This window comes from Chionomys nivalis, chromosome 11 (genome assembly GCF_950005125.1).
Source record: "Chionomys nivalis chromosome 11, mChiNiv1.1, whole genome shotgun sequence".
Classification (NCBI taxonomy): Eukaryota; Metazoa; Chordata; class Mammalia; order Rodentia; family Cricetidae; genus Chionomys; species Chionomys nivalis.
In genome coordinates, this window is record NC_080096.1 from 77,683,116 (window position 1) to 77,700,564 (window position 17,449).

General features: G+C 38.1%; 1 protein-coding gene across 1 annotated transcript; it reads right to left on the reverse strand.

Annotated features, from left to right (window-relative positions):
* Positions 1-3,470: 3,470 nt before the first annotated feature.
* Positions 3,471-16,752, reverse strand: Tlr4 (toll like receptor 4). The gene is made up of 3 exons (XM_057785561.1): positions 16,411-16,752; positions 11,780-11,946; positions 3,471-7,157 (listed from the first exon to the last, which is right to left on the reverse strand). Exons 1-3 carry the CDS (start codon positions 16,498-16,500, stop codon positions 4,901-4,903), a joined length of 2,514 nt encoding a protein of 837 aa, XP_057641544.1. The 5' UTR covers positions 16,501-16,752; the 3' UTR covers positions 3,471-4,900.
* Between the last annotated feature and the right edge of the window lie 697 nt (positions 16,753-17,449).

Consider the following 17,449-nt stretch of genomic DNA (forward strand, 5'->3'; position numbering starts at 1 on the left):
TGCTATGAGGAGGAAACTGTATCAAAAGACTTGTTCTCCTGCCTTAAACAATCCAATTCAAATTCCATATCAAGGTGTTTTGCAAAACTCACAGCCCTCAGACTCTATCAGCTTAATTATTTCCTCGTGTTTGTTTCTAGTGATAAGTCTCAACCATTTAATGAATGTTTGAAAGGATGACCAATTAAAAACCTTGTGACAGAAATCCCCAAGTGAAGAATGTTGGGAAATTAAAGACAAAAACGGGGTCCTATTAGCCTGGCTGTTTGTATGGATGCATTAGCATAAGTGGAAGCTTCATGGAAAGAAGTTTATTCCATCAGAAAGGAGAGTTGAACTGTGGAGACTTAGTCCATAGTTATAGGAGGAAATTTTCAAGTTCAAATACTATTTTCATATTCCCCAGCTTCTCTTTCAGCCTAGCAATTATCCTCTGGTACAAACTTCATAACTGAGTTCTAGTTTTGACTTTGAACATAGTACACAATAAATAAATAAATAAAAATAGAGAGCAGTAGCATTCGAATCTTGATCCCAAACAGAAAGAAAATAGTAGAAAAATAATTTGATATAACAAATTGAATTTTAATTTCTGCCATTTAATGCCTTGTATACTTTGGATATGTTAATAAAAATCTAGAAGCCTTAATTCCTTAAAGTAATATTAGGGGCATCCATCAAATTGGCATGGCTTGAGAACTATACTCAGAAACTTTTCATAAGTTAGGAGAATAAGACTTTAAAGTATTCACTAGAGAAAATTTTTACTTTTCAGAACTCTTTTCCCCAAACCTTCTTCAAAGTGTTGGAAAACATGATATCAAGTAAACAAGTGAAGAAGTAGTTGAGAATATCCATGCTGGTGACAGACAGAAAATTTCAAAGCCGTGTAAACTAAATTGAAAGCTACGATCTTCATGACTTTAGGGTCTTAACTGTGAAGTACAGAGGACGAGAAACATCACACAAAGAGATGGTACATTAATTATCCATCTTTTCTTCACATGTCTACTTTGTCAGGCATGGTGCTCAACATTAGGGAAGCAAAGATGATGGCAAGATGTGGTCCTCAGTCCCACAGAAATACCCAGGAACATGTCTGAGGACTCTCACAAGTTCACACATGACTTTCCAGGAACCCACTAGTGATTTCTCAAAAGGCTATAGAGTCCAAGAGGAAGTTAGAGTCAGGTAATTCATATTAGTAGAAGCAAAGTAAAAAAGAAACTATGACTTTAGTCATAGGCACTACCATGGTCCTACAAACTGTGACAAGTTGGGATTAAAATGTTGTTGTTGAGAAGACCACTCAGTGTTTCTCTCTGACTACCCATGAGAAAGCCCCTTACATTAAATATATATCTTACTTTGCAATGGCCTAAAAATTAACATCGCGATCTTTGTTTTATTTATAAGGTGACTAGCTCTCAGACAAGTGAAGCCCAAGTCACACAACTGATAAACTCTGAAAATGAGTTCAGGAAGTCATACTTTACAAAATTTCAGGGGATCTCTGTGGAATTCCACCTGGAATACACTGTCAAAACTTTCCATGTCTTTCATTCCTCTCTTCTATCCATATTTCCTACTTCTGATTAACCTTATTGCCCACGTACATTTTGTTGGAAGTTCTCCCAGGCCCTTTATGGAAAGAGGTGCTATAAATAAACCACTGTGTGCATAATGCATGCATGCATATGTATTTGTTTAATGATTCATGGTTTAAGTTGAAAAACCCTGACTGGCACTAACCACATAGAGAACTGCAGGGGTTTCACTTCTTGATTTGCCAAATTGAAGCATGAAGCAACGGGCTGGAGTGCACAACAGTTTCCCTGAGATGGAATGAGGACCAGGCTGGGGTTTTGCCTCTCACGTATTGACTGGTAGATTGACAAGACTTATACTATACTGAACTTCAGTTTTACATCAAGAAAATCAAGAAATTAATTCCTTATCATCTACCTCATCTAGGTAAGAAGAGACTAATAATTATGTGAGTATGTTTAAGCTGAAGGGAAATAAAAAAAAATAAGGAATCTTTTTTAATATTAATAACTCCACAGCATCATTTGAGTCACTTTGAAACAAAATTATTTAAAGTGATTTTAAAGAACTCCATTCCAAGCCTGGCTTTCTTTTGTCTTCCTCTTCTGTTGTTCTGTATATCACTTCTTTCTGTCCTTATTCACCTCATTAGAAGTTCTCAGAATTTCAATTCCTTCTCTGATTGACTTATTTCACAAAGAATAAAGAAACTCCATTTCTATCCATGTTGTCACAAATAACTTATTTTCCAAGGTCAAATAACATTTCATTGCAAGTATATAGTATGTATTAACCTGTCAATGAACATTTGGGATGTGTCCATGATCTGAGTATTATGAATATTGTGATAATTAACAAAGGAATTCAATTTCCCCTTTGCCCCATGCCACCTCACCCACAAGTTCCCAGTTTTTGCCCTGGAATCTTGTCTACTTCCCCCTCTCCATGCGGATGACTATATGATTTTCTTTGGGTTCACTTTCTTATTTAGCTTCTATAGGATCACACATTATATGCTTAATGTCAGGGGAAATGGGATGAGAAATATGAGAAGGGGAGGATGGGAGGAGCTCGGAGGATTGGGATGGTTGGGATATAGGAAGGATGGATACGGGAGCAGCGAAGTATATATCCTATCTAAGGGAGCCATCTTAGGGTTGGCAAGAGACTTGACTCTTGAGGGGTTCGCAGGTGTCCAGGAATATGTCCCCAGCTGGTACCTTGGGCAACTAAGGAGAGGGAACCTGAAATGACCCTATCCTATACTGATGAATATCTTGCATATCACCTTAGAACCTTCATCTGGCGATGGATCGAGGTAGAGTCTCAATTTGGAGCAACGGTCTGAGCTCTTAAGGTCCAAATGAGGAGCAGAAGGAGGGAGAACATGAGCAAAAAATCAGGACCACGAGGGATGCACCCACCCACTGTGACAGTGGAACTGATTTATTGGGAGCCCACCAAGGCCAGCTGGTCTGGGACTGAATAAGCATGGGTTGATTCCGGACTCTCTGAGCATGGCGGTCAATGAAGACTGATGAGAAGCCAAGGACAATGGCACTAGGTTTCGATCCTAATACATGAACTGGCTTTGTGGGAGCTTAGCCTGTTTGGACGCTCACCTTTCTGGACGTAGATAGAAGGACCTTGGTCTTCCCGCAGGGCAGGGAATTTGGACTGCTCTTCAGTATCGAGAGGGAGGGGGAATGGAGTGGGGGGAGGAGAAGAGGAGTGGGGATAGGGGGAGGGAAGTGGGGGGAGGGCAATATTTGGGAGGAGGGGAGGGAAATGGGAAATGGGGAGCAGGTGGAAATTTTAATTAAAAAAGAATAAAAATAAATAAATAAGTAAAAAAAAAAGGAATTCAAATGAGGTTTTTGAAATTCTTATTGCTAGATATTATAATATTTCTACTTGGTTTTCTTTTTTAAGAAACATGCACAGTTTTGTGTAATGCCTCAACCATTTTATACCCTGTAAACAATATAGAAGTACTATGTGCACATGTACATATACACACACAGTGTACATGTCATTTTATATAGTGGCCATACTGACAGGAATATGGTAAAATCTCATTGTGGTTGTAATATTGCAATTCCCTATGAATGTTTTTGCTGTTCTATCTTGGCACGTGCCATTATGAGAAAGTAAAAAAAAAATTAATTTTCTGAGAAGCCCTTTGAATGCCCTGTTTTCTTAGTGATAAAATCTCCCTCCCTAAATGTCATGAGGAGGTGATACCTAACAAGAAGAGCAATGTATACTCCCGACATTCACTCATCTCACAAAGTACATCCAGCAATGGGAAAAATGAACGGAAAGGACCTCAGATCTAGTTCCATGACTCCCTGACGGGATCTTCCAGGCCATCAAACAGTATCCTTGATGAAAAGGAACAGTATGGCAGCATAGCTTGTGTTGCCACTCAGTTATGTGAGCGTCTATGATTCTGGATATTTCAAGAAGAAATGATCAAGTTATCTGATTTCGGTTCCCACATTATTCTCTGTTATTCTCCCCTGATTAAAAATATTCTATAAACCAAATTATTTTTAACACTGCCTCTATGACATCCATAACTTAGTAGGTAATAATTTAAGAATGACACTCAGTGACAAAGTGACAGAGTATATTTTACACACTTTCTTGAAAAATTGAAGTTAAATATGGGCATTTCTAGCATTTCTCTAACAGCCTTATTTATGATATGAGTGTATAGACAAAACATAAAAAAAGATAACTGAATTTATAAAAATAAAAGCATATTAGGAATTTTTATTTAATAAATACAGCATACTCAGTAATGGCTAGGATGTCTGTGAGCATCTATTAATCTGGTTTCCTGAAGAATTAAGTACAAAGGAAAGTGATATAAAATGGATGATGAAATTTGAATCAGAGATACTCAAAGAGAACCAGTGGAATTTAAATTGCATTCAGTAAGGAAAAAGAAAAAAGAAAAGTTAGCAAACATTCAATTCAGTTGACACTACCAAAACTTGTTTAAGGAAGTTGAAACACGGTTTATAATATATTTTAATTTCAAAAGGCCAAGGGAAGACAAATGTTCCTTTCTGCTTCATTGATCATAGTCTCTTCTCAGTCTGAAATGGTAGGAGTCAACCTTCTTGATTATGATTCTTTGCATGAGTTGGTTAAAGAAGACACATGGAAGGTATGGACTGTCATCATAGTATTAACCTCTTTCTGCTCTGTAAGGTCCATTAGGTTACCAGCTTTTTGGTACCATGTGCACAATTGAATCCTTCTCTACACCAGAACTTTTGGTAAGCTGTAACATCTAATACTAGCAGCCAGAAATAGTGTTGAACACAGAGTTTTCTCCTCCTCAGGTGGAAGTTGTTGCTTCTAGATTGTCTTCTGCCTCTGCTGTTCCCTCTGGATTCCAGGCTCTTCCATCTAGTAGAGCTTTTTTGAGCCTTCTCCAGAAGATGTGCCTCCCCAGAGCATTGTCCTCCCACTCGAGATAGGTGTTCCTGCTGAGCAGGCGATACAGCTCGACCTGCTGCTTCAGCAGAGACTTCTCCACTTTCTCCAGGACGATGAAGATGATGCCAGAGTGACTGTTTAGAAACTGCCATGTCTGCGCAATCTCATATTCAAAGACACACCAACGGCTCTGGATAAAGTGTCTAGACACCACCACAATAACCTTCCGGCTCTTGTGGAAACCTTCTTGGATGATGTTGGCAACAATAGCTACACCAGGAATAAAGTCTCTGTAATGGAGACAGAGCTGAAAGGGGGGCACCCCTTCTTCTAAGTTCTTTACCAACTCATTTCTCACCCAGTCTTCATCATGGCTGGAGTAGATGACAAAGGCATCATAGATGCTTTCCCCACTACTGTACTTTTTACAACCAGCAATCAGCATCAGGTGAAAATAGAATTTGTAGACCAGAAATGCTATGGTGGATATGACAAGCACACTGATTACTGACACACTTATGATAGTCTTATACATATGACAGTTGGCATTCCTGAAATCCAACACCAGGGAGCCGTTCATCTCTGCAGGTGTTGCACATGTCATTTCTTCAGCATTCACTAAGAATAGGCTCTGGTCCTTGATCCACTGCAGGAAGTTCTGATGTTCACACGTACAAGCAAAAGAATTATTAGTAAGATTTAAGGAGGCTAGACTCTTTGGAAAATGTTGCAGCATTCCTTTGGAAGTCTCTATGCGATTAAAACTGCAATCAAGTGTCTTGAGGGAGTGCAGCTGTTTATAATGGAATGGATCCAAAAGTAGTAGGTTGTTGTGACTCATATTTAGTAACAGAAGTCCGTTGAGTGTGTCAAATACCCCCCAAGATACCTGCTGTAATTGGCATTTAGAAACATCCAGGAATGTCAAGTTTGTCATATTGGTAAAGATGTTTGAAAGGGTGTTGTCTTTGAAAGAATTGCCAGCCATTTTTAAGGTGTTAAGACTAGTCAAGCCATAAAATATGCCATTGAAGTCAATTTTGGTATTAGTATGAGAGATGTCAAGATAACGCAGGTTTTCAAGGCATAAGAACACTGGGTATTCCGTGGTCTTTTTTAAAGTGGAACGTTGGAAATCCAGGTATTCCAGCTGTTCTAAACCCACGAAGTTTTTACTTATACTGATGACACCATTGTAGCTAAAGTCTAAGTGTTTCAGACTGCTTGTTCCAAAATGAGAGGAAGAACAGCAACCCATAAAACTGAGACCATTTCTATGGAGATCTAGAAATGTGAGGTTTGGCAGATTCACATCTGCAAAACTGGGAGTATCTTTGTTGTTTGTAAAAATCAAATGTTTAATAAAGGGGAGGTCCAGAGAAGGAAATTCCTTAAGGCTACATCTAGTGACTACTAAGGTTTGCCATTTGAAATATTTAGGAATGTGTTCTAGGTTGTTTAAATGCACACTTACCAGAGACATTGCAGAAACATTTGCCAAGCAATTGAAATCAGTAATATCACCAGAAATGTTGTCTACAAACGTTAACCGGAACTCATCAATGATCACATTGCACAATCCATCTGTGACAGAAAGGTCAAAACTTTCTACAGTCCTTTCATTTTTAAATTCTCCCAAGATCAGCCGATGAACTTGTAAACCATCCAGGTTTTGAATGCAAGTTTTCATTACATTTGTGCTATTAAAATTACTTCTTAGAGTCAGTTCATAGAGCCTAATTCCTTGAAAGGCTTGAGGTTGAATAAAGTCAATTGGGTTCAAGGACAGCTCTAAAGAGAGATTGAGTTGGGGATTTTCACATAAAACCTGAAAGTCTCGGTGGTAGATAGCTTCAATATAGTTATTAGAAAGGTCCAAGTGTTCTAGGTTCGTCAGATTGGAAAAATACTCAGGTAACTTGGAGGAATGTATAAAATTGTGAGCCACATTGAGTTTCTTTAAGGTTTTAAGATGTCCAATAGGTAAACTCTCTAGAGAATCCAGATTTATCTCCACAGCCACAAGATTCTGTAAACTTGTTAGTCCAGAAAAACTTCCCTGGGATAAACTCTGGATAGGGTTTCCTGTCAGTATCAAGGTTGAAAGCTGGTGTAAGCCCTCATATGCCTTGTCTTCAATTGTCTCAATTTCACACCTATGGGGAAAAGAGATACCAATTATGTATTTTTGCTTAATAAAATTTTATAGCATCATAACAATTCCTGCAAACTCACAATAAAAACATATGTGATATACCACGCTATTGTGAGGAGACAAACACACAAAACAAGGCAATTGACAATGGTGTGAGCAGGTCCAGCATTTTCACACTGGCTACTGTGATAAACTATGCAGGGCAACAAATCCGTCAGAAGGAAATCAATTCAAGATCAATAATTGGGGCATAAATGACTGTTTGTCTGGCAGACTATGTAATAGCCTTAGATTAAGTGCAGGCATTTCTTTCCACACATAGCTGTGATTGTACGTACATCTGATGGGTACAGACTATACAGATGGTTGTTAGTCATAATAAATGCCTGGTGAAAGTCAATTCAAAGGCATAAATAATTATACCTAAGTGTCAAGGATAGCATTAATATTTACAAAAGTTACTCATATGTGACAGCTAGGTATTTAAATTTGTCATTTTCACAGGTAAATGTTAATAATTGGTGATGTGAGTAAGTTTTGCAGAAGAAGTAGAAAGTGGGCTAGGAATGTTCACATCAAAGGAGTTGGCCCTCTTTTAGGGGATGAAACAGACTTCTCGGCAAATATTTCTGTGGAAATTTTAATGATAAATAAGAATAAAAGTGAAGCAAGCAGCAGGTCTGAACACCAAATTAAGCAGCAAGCATGGCACAAGGAGGAACCACAATACATAGTCTCTGTGGCTCTGGGCGACAAGAGAGATCAGGAAAGAGAACGTGAGGTTGTGAAGAGGGGACTTGCAAATAAAGTAGAAAATCACAAGCCCAATAAATATGAATTTTATCCCAATATCAATAAGCTGTACTATATATAGCATCCATAGAGACAAACTAGCAACAGAACTCATATGCAGTCAGCCTACATGTATGATAGACTTCACTGCAGATGCTTACCAGACACAGTCTGCAAATGTGTAATTTCCTAAACTTTTAGAGCAGCCCCCACTTTTCCTATTCTCTTTGGGATGATCATAGGTAATAAAATAACTCTGGTCTGTGCTTTGGTTATTTATTGGTAATTTGGCAAAGGATTGGGGTATTGTAGAAAGAATACTGGAAGAGGAGGCCAGGTAGCCAGGATTGGATGTATCTACTCTCCTGCCTTCATACATGGTCTTTGGAACCATATTTTGTCTGTGTTTCAATCATCCCACTTCTAAATTATGCAATTCAGTTTGATTCTTTCTCAAGCTCCCTCCCTCAGCTATGTGATTTTGTAGTCCATAATCATATACATATATTGCCATATATAGCAGATAAGGACAAAAAGCTCTATCTCTGTTTCTACCTCATAATATACAGCTCATAACTTTAGAGAAATGGGGTGATACCATGAAGGACTTTGAACTAGGAAGCCAGAGATATTAGCTGATGCTCTAGTCTGCTGAGGTAAATAATATTATTCAATATTACTGTAGGTAAGTCACTCAAATCCTTCAAAACTCAGTTTTCTTAGACCCAAGAAGAAAAAATTCAAACATGCATGTATGTTTCTAAGGGCTACCTGATCTATTACAAAACACTGTTAGTCTAGTTACTACACATTAAACACCTTTGGAAAGGTGTGGGGAAACAGCTTGTCTGCCCGGCACTAATGCAAAACATCCTTTGATCTAAGGGGAAAAAAAAAAACCTGACTTCTTCCTAAGCATATAGTCAAAGCATTTAAGGAATGTTCTTATAGTGTAGAATAGATAAATGCTCAGTTATCCAGGACACTGATGGGAGCTATTTCCTCTTTCATTAAGAATTGAGAAGTTATTCTTTCTACTCTTCTACCTCCCTGTCTTACTCAGTTCCCTGCAAACCTCCTGGGAAAACTAAAGTGTAAAATCTAATGAAATTATTATAATAGTATTTTTTAAACTCATAAAACTCACTAAATAATTTTACTACATGCAGTACCTAATAACATTTAACCATGCAGTGAGATTTATAATTTTCATTTATGTGGCAGCTTGAATCTATTTAGCTCCTATAAACTCAAGGAGTGGCACTATTAGGAGGTATGCCCTTGTTGGAGGAAGTGTGGTCTTGTTGGAAGAGGCTGGTTGTCACAGGCTTTTAATCCAGACCTTGAGACTGGAAGGCATACCTTTAATCTGGACCATACCTTCTGTAGGAAGTGTGTCACTTCCCCGAGTGTGACAGACAGCCCACTTACTGCTGCCTGCAAGTTATAGGACACTTGACTATTTCTCCAGCATCATACCTGCCTGCATGCTGCTGTGCTCCCCACCATAATGGACTGAATATCTGACATGTAAGTCAATTACCACAATTAATTTTTTCTTTTATAAATGTTGTGTCTCTTCACAGCAATAGTAACACTAACTAAGACAATTTAATAAAAGTGAAAGCTGAGACTCAGGTAAAATTTACATGCATCACGTCATACAGTTATAAATATTGGAGGACAAATGGGCTCCATTCTTCTTTGTATACAGAGTTGTTGCCCTCCCACTTTGTAATATTCTATCAATACCCAAGTAAAGAATATATCACATTGGGTAGGTAGTTTCAGACTTTTTGAGAGTAATAACTGTTCTGCAGAAGCCTTTCAATATCTTGATTTTTTTTGGTTGTTTGTTTTAGTTTTTTTAGACAGGGTTTCTCTGTGCAGCTTTGGAGCCTGTCCTGTAACTCACTCTGTAGACCAGGCTGGCCTCTCCCCGCCACCCTGAGTGCTGGGATTAAAAGCATGCACCACCACCACCAGCCATAATCTTGATCTTTATCAAGAAATTTTAGAATATAAACATATGGAACATTTCTGTAGTTTTATAGACACTGCAGAAGAAAATGAATTCCCTTTATCTACTTCAGACTTGAAGGATGCCTCTGATTATCTCAGCCCCCACTGATGAAACGCTGAAGCTGAGCTGGCCACGTCCCTCCCCAATGGCTAGATTTCACAGGAAGGTGGTGTAGAGGCTGCTGGGAGAGAAAAGTCTTCAGTGGTCTCATCCAGCTATGAACTCTATGAATTAAGGCACTAACTCTCAGGCAAGATGTGTCTGGTGATGAAATGTCAGCATATCTATTCTAAGGTAACAAATCTTTCTTGGGTTAGATTTTTGTCTCATTCCACAGGAAGTTACCCATGGTTGGTATTGTTAAAGAAGTCAAAAAGCAGTGATTAGAGACTAATCTTTGACCCTGGTGTTTGGGGTGGGAAGAAGGGTGGTTTTTATTTACTGTGGTTTAGTTAAATTAGCAGGGCACCAGATGACTGTCAAAATATATTTATATACATTAACACATGTCACTTCTCTTTATAGTAAACAGTGGAGAATGCAAACATTCTTGGATGGTCAAGATGCCAGGAGTGAAAGACAGTTCTGTGGTCAGTCCTGAAATAGGTATTTAGAGCACCCACTCTAAGAGTAAGAGAACAATGAGGAAGAGAGAGCAGAAAGAATTTAGGAGTCAGAAGACAGGGAGAAGATGGGCTATCTTTGGAAAAGACATAGCCATTTTAAACATGATCTCACAGCAACTGTGGTTAACTACTCTGAACCTGCACAAGACTAAGCCTAGCAATAGAAAGTCATGGATCAAGGAGGGTACATTGATATTAGTTGTTTTCAACTGGTTACACCCTCTTGGCTCCAATAAGTATTCGAAAATCTATGATCACACAAAGACTATGGTTAAAATCCGTGAGTCACAAAATAAACAAAAGGTATGACTATAGGAAGGGGATCTGCTGGAAATAGTCAGGGCTACTAGGGATCAGGTGGAATCAAGTGTAGTGAGGGTAAGAGCAAAAGAATGCACTACATACATGATTGAAGTTGTCAAAGAACAAATTTTACATAGAAATATTCAGCTTCCCATCTAAAATATTGGTTAAAAGTTTATGTGTCCCAACAAATGGTATAATGCACTGAATCAGAAAAAAAAAATCTTAGCAACTGCTTCTTGCTCATAGCAGATGTTTTTCTTGGATCTTGGCATCTTTCTCCTAAGTTAGTATCTTTCTTATCCTCTATTCCACTTTCAATATTTTAGGCATCTTCTGCACCTCCTCATGTCTCACTCCTCACCCACATATAACAAGACAGTCCCTCTCCTAACCAACACTAATTGTTATTTGCACATAGTTTATCACTTACTGTTGTAAACCACAGTATTATAGTTGGTTAACACTGTTGGATTTGTGTTATGTGTCTAACAACAGGGGCATGTTAACTTATTAACTCATTGAAGAGAGTATTAATCCTACTTAATAATTAGGAGTGTGTGTTATATATCTATAAATTCTTGTTCTGTAGCTTAGGGTACAGCATATAGGATGTGGTCCATAAATATCTAATGGAATAGTTTAAGCTAATGTAAAAGTTAGAACTGTTCTTAAATATTCTTTTCTATTTGTACATCAAACTGAAACCAGTGAAGAAAAGTAGTTTTTCCAGGAATATACAGTAAGTAATATATTTGCTGGATGAATGAGTGAAAAAAGAAGTTGAGTTAGAATAAGCTAGATTTTTCTTGCCCAAGAAAACAATGATACAAAAATAACTATCTCACCTTGTGCAACATGTAAAAGCTCATTTATTACCTGGATAAATCCAGAAACTGAAGTTCTGGAAAATTAGAGAAGCTATGACTTCCTAAGGTTTTCAGGGCGTTGAAGCTCAGATCTAAATTCTTGACTGAAGAGGGGATGTTGACAGGGATTTTGTTGAGATTCTGATCCATGCATTGGTAGGTAATGTTAGGATCCACCTGTAAAGAGCACACAACAAATGTCTGTTCCCAACTGCATGTGTTCCCACTCCTTACCAAATACAAATAATGGGGTGGTAAAACTCTTATACAGTCAACCTTCTGTCCATCCATCTATCAATTCAGTCATTCTATTTTATTTTGTTTGAAACAGGATCACATTTAGCCCCATCTTAAGCTTTTTATACAGCTCAAGGTGACATTCCTGATCTATCTGCCCCTACCACACAAGTTCTGATACTACATGAGTATGACAGCACATTCATCCCCACCCATTCATTTATCTATCACTTTGCGCATATAAAATTTCTTTTTCTTATATTAGGAATCAAAAAGTATCTCCTTCATTCTCATTGTGTTAACTACAAGAAAACTATGATTAAATGACGAACAACAGCACCAGGTGTTAAAGGGCTCCCAAGTACAAAATCCTTAGTTCCAAAACATATGTTCTATGCCACTTGGTACAAAGTAACTTTTAATTATTTTATTTATTTATTCTTGAGGTTATAATTATATCATTTCTCTTTTTCCATTTCTTCCCTTCAAGTTCTCACTTAGCCCCTCTTCTTTGCTCTCTTTCAAATCAATGACTTTTTTTTCGTATTAGTTTCTCTTATATGCATACATGAATGTGTATATAAATACAATTTTAAATACATAAGTACATCTTGCTCAGTTTGTATAGTATTACTCATATGTGTGTTTTCTTGAGTGACCATTTGGCATTTGGTAATCATCTGATGTTCTCTTCCCTAGCAAGACTCTCGCTCACTCAAACGGAGACCATTATATAAAATCAGAACCAATCAAAATGCAGAATTCTGAAACCCAGTCCCAACAAATGCATTTACAAAAGAACCCCTGCACCTAAAGTTCAGTGATCATTTCAGAAGAGGGGAATAAAAAATTATAAGAGCCCAGGGAACAAAAAGTTTACTGTGATATTGTGTCTCCTAACAATGTCAAAAACTACACCCATAAAGTCTCACTAACATGACTGCTTAAACACGAGGTGAGCAAGACAACAATTAGACATGCTATCACGGATAGAGTATAAAGCCCAGGACTCCTCAACTCTTTGTAGGCAGTTAAGAACTATAGGCAACTAAGAAATTCTGAAAGTGAGTCAATGTTTTGTTCTTGTTTTTGTTTGTTTGTTTGTTTTATAATATCTTCAGTAAAACATAGTTTTAGGGAAAATGTATGAACTTTTGTAAATGCTTAGTTTTATGTAAAATTCCTATCATTCTAATTACTTATCCTAATTATATACAGTCACATGCCCAGACTTTTTCTAGCTATCACCTATTTTTGACAACTGCATTTTCTTTCTTGGCTTAATGATCTTAGCAACTTGGTGCAGGAATGAGAGGCAGTCTTAGAGTGCAAGGATTCCAGTGGTGGAAAACAGTAACCAAGAACAAGGGTTTGTGTTGTTCTAGTCCCCATTTAATTTTATCTATTTTCTCACATTTACTGTAAACCCTATTTCATAACCTTCCTTCGAATTTCATAATTATATGATTCCAGAAAAATGCTTCGTTTAACCCAGTGAGTTTTATTTTCTCTAATTTAAAAGCAATAGAATTCTCAAAGAAATAAGTGAGATCAGAGTTTATCTCAAAGCTTGCTACAATCAAAGTGATAAATATAAATGTTAATTATCATTGGCTATTATTAACCCCTTGTTACATATCAACATTTTACTTTCATGTTATATATTTTATGTTAATATTAAAAAATTCTTTAAAGATGAAAACATAAGAATATGGGGTAATGCACATATAGTTAGAAGATTTATACTTGTAGGTTCCCCCCTCACATATGTCTGTTTAAATGATAATTATCATAATATCCTTGAAAACAGTGCTAATAGAGTAAGATGTCAGTCAGAAATTCTTCTCTTGTCCTCTTTTATTTCTTTACAGGTTTTGATTACTAGACAACCTTACATTTCCTACTAATTATTTTCCAAATGTTGTTCATTCAATGAAATGGACCATGATCTTTGCTGCTCTGATGATTTTGTTTGTCATGGTGTCTCCAAGGCTCAGAAAGGTGCACAATGACCGACCAACGTCAACAGATTTTTTGTTGGATGAGTGAATGATAAGAATTATGTAATTATGGATCAGAGGTGCACGTAAGCCAAATGGTAGACCTTCTCTGCTAAGGGCCATGGGCAATACAAAAATAAATGATATAGAATTCCAGATGGCATTGAACTCGCAGCATCAGCTAACAGGGAAGGAAAGTTAATAAGACCCAAAAGGTAGGTCTGGTTCAGAATAAATAGAGATTGATTCTAGATCCAGAAGATGAAAAGAGAAGAAATGTAAGAGAAGAGAGCCTCAGTCATGGGAAGCCGCAGTCTGAGCAGAAGGGCAACAGGCTTTGCTTATCAGCTATTCTTTCATTTGCTTCACTTGTACAAATGGGAGACCTTTAATGGTCTAGGTACTGTTAGCATATGATAAGGCCAGCAGAAAAAGATGAGAAATAATAAAAAAATAGACAATAGTGCAAAATGATGTGATGGATGAGAACACATACTCAGAGGCCAAAGGCAGAGGTGTCCATGTGGCAAAGAGACACTTCTACAGATATTTACATAAAGCGAAAGTATAAAAATAAATCCTAAAAAGGCCCTATGTTCCAGTATTGTAGCTATATGCCACATACAACTCTTAAACATGAACTATGTGTGTAGGATAAATCAAAATGTGTGATAAATATAAAGTATTGCTGACTTTCTAATGTTCTGTCTCCAAAATGAAACATAAACTATCCTCTTAGTAGTTGGAGTGTATTTGATTATATAAAATATATCACTAAAATTAGCTTTGCCCATTTATTTTCATTTTACAATTTTACCACTAGGAAAATTTTAAACTATATAAGGGGATCCCAAATTTTTACCATGAGACAGCTCTTATCTAGGTGAGCGATGTTGTGGGTAGGGAAAGCAGTTCAAAGACCCTGTAGGGCAAAACAGTCTTTGTGGCTCCTAAAGGGTTATTAAAAGTTTATAAAGGAGCAGTTTGAAAGATCCAAGCCTTGGACCAATGAAAACAGATAAAGATGGTAGGGTGGTTACAGAAAGACGTGTAAATTAGGAAGCTAGTAATCACCTCTGGAGACAAGGCCAAGGAAACTGAGACCCAGGCCTATGGAAGGGACAGGCCGGCTTTTGAGGGTTGTCAGAATATAGTATACAACAAGGGTAGAGGGATTTTATCTCAGTGTGAAACTGGTTGGAAACTCTTATCTCTGTCAACATAGCCAAGGAATCAGAAGGCAAGATACTGAGAAAGCAAGGAGCTAGTCTTTGTTTTAAGTTATAATATTTTCCCCCATGTCAACATCATGACTCTAACTCATTATATCTGTTTTGAGCTTCTGAGTCTGCCTTACCCTGAATTATTTCCTTGTTTGCTCAGCTCTATTGTGAGCTTCTGAGATAATTGTGTGGTCTGTGCAGTGAGCAAACAAGAATTCGTCATGAATTAGATTACTCACTAGTCAGTGTTTCACCAAGAAAGGAGTCACTGCCTTAGTTCATGTTTTACATTGCTCTCTGTCTCTGTCTGTTGTCTCTTAGTGTCTCTGTTTTCGTAGCCTCACTGTCTTTCTGTGTATTTGTCTGTCTCTCCATATGTCTCTCTGTCTGTTTCTCTCTCTTTCTCTTCCTCTCCCCTTCCTTCCCTCCCAATTCATTATCTTCCAGTATTAGTGACATAATTCCAAACTCTCAGAAAATTCCTTCATTTTGAAAACCAGAACTAGTTATTAATTTGTGTGTGTGTGTGTGTGTGCATTCATGCATGTACACACCTGCCAAGGCAAACACTTGGAACTCAGCAGATACCTTAAAAAAGTAGATTCTCTACTCCGCTATGTGGGACTTGAGGATTAAACTCAGATCCTCAGGCTTGGCAGCAACTGAGCAACCTGCTGAGCTGCCTCTCCATCATTCAAAAAAGTTTCTTAAGAGACAGAAATGACAGTCATCTTCACCTCAGTTGGAAAGGGGAGGAATGATCGCTGAAAGCTGAGTGTCCACAGTACCAAGAGAAGCCCCTGATATTAATAAACTTCTTCAATTCCCCTGTGAGCACTCTAATTACTTTACAATGTGAAAACAAGCCTCAGAAAGGTTCAGTAATTTCTTTGATGTCACTCAGGCAGGTCACAGAACAATAAGTTTAAATTGTTTTTACTAATTTCAAGTATCTAGTCATGGCTCAGATGTCGTAAATAGATGAAAACACTACTCTGATTGCCTGTTCCTGCCCTGCTAACACTGAGTCTTTTTCTTCGCACAACTTCTCATGTTTTTGGTTAGTTTAACTCCTTTGTGCAAAGTAAACAAACTGGAATGTACAGCAGGAAGCCCTGAGCTGGGGACAGTTTTGAGAGACAAGGGAGGCTAGCAGGAAAGGAACTGGTCAAGACACATACCTCCACGCAGGGGTCCAATCTTTCAGGTCTCAGGCACGAAAGGAACAATGCCATCATCAATGTACCAGCCAGGCAGAAACGAGGCCTCATCCTGGCATTTTCTGCAACCAGCGGAGGCCATGAGAAAGCATGATGAGCTAACTGCAACGGTTGGCAGGGCAGAGTCCCTGGGGCACGGGCCTCTTCTCTCTCCGTGGGTGCCCCTCTGCAAGTACTATATTTAAAGATGTTCTGGGCCAAAGGGTGAGAGGAAGTGAGAGTGGCAACTTTAGCGTTCTCTCTTTCTTTTATTGTAGAATTTATCTGTCCTAACGCAGGAGGCAGTTTAGAAGACTAAGGGAAGGACAGGAAGAAAAAGAAGGCGTTTGCTGACCAGCCAGCGGCGGAACAGCAAGAGGAAGCTGGCGTTCATCCCAGGAAGTCATCTGACCTCTGGGCTTTGTGAATGTAGGAGAGTAACCAGAGACTCGTACAGCCAGTGTACGTGCCTGGAACAATGCCCACGTTCTTGTTTGGATTTCAGTAGTGGAGACTTGGCTCCAGTTAAGCTTCTAAGCCTCCAACGGCACAGTACCACAGACTGGATATTACAAAATACAGGAATTTCTGTTCACACAATGCTGAAGGCTACAACCCAGGATCAAATGTCATCAGGTGTATCTGTGTTGTGTCCTGATCTTTTCTTGTATGTGTGTGTGTGTATCTGTGTGTGTGTCCTGTTATGGGTATCTGCTTATTCACGAGGTAATGGAAATTTCATGTGTGTGCTCTATGTGCATACACATGCAAGCGTGTGTGTGTGTGTATAAAAACCAGAGTTCATTATTGGATGCCTTCCTTGTTTGTTCTCAAACTTCTTCTGTTATTGTTCATTATTAATTACTAATTATTTTTCTTACTGTTAGAGACTGGAAGAGACACAATGTTCTACAAAGGGGAAGCATTCCCCAAAATAAGAGTGACTTAGTGAACTGAGGATAAAACTCAAAACTTTCCACCATAGTTCTGGAGCCAAGATCTCTCACTGAACCTGCTCGTT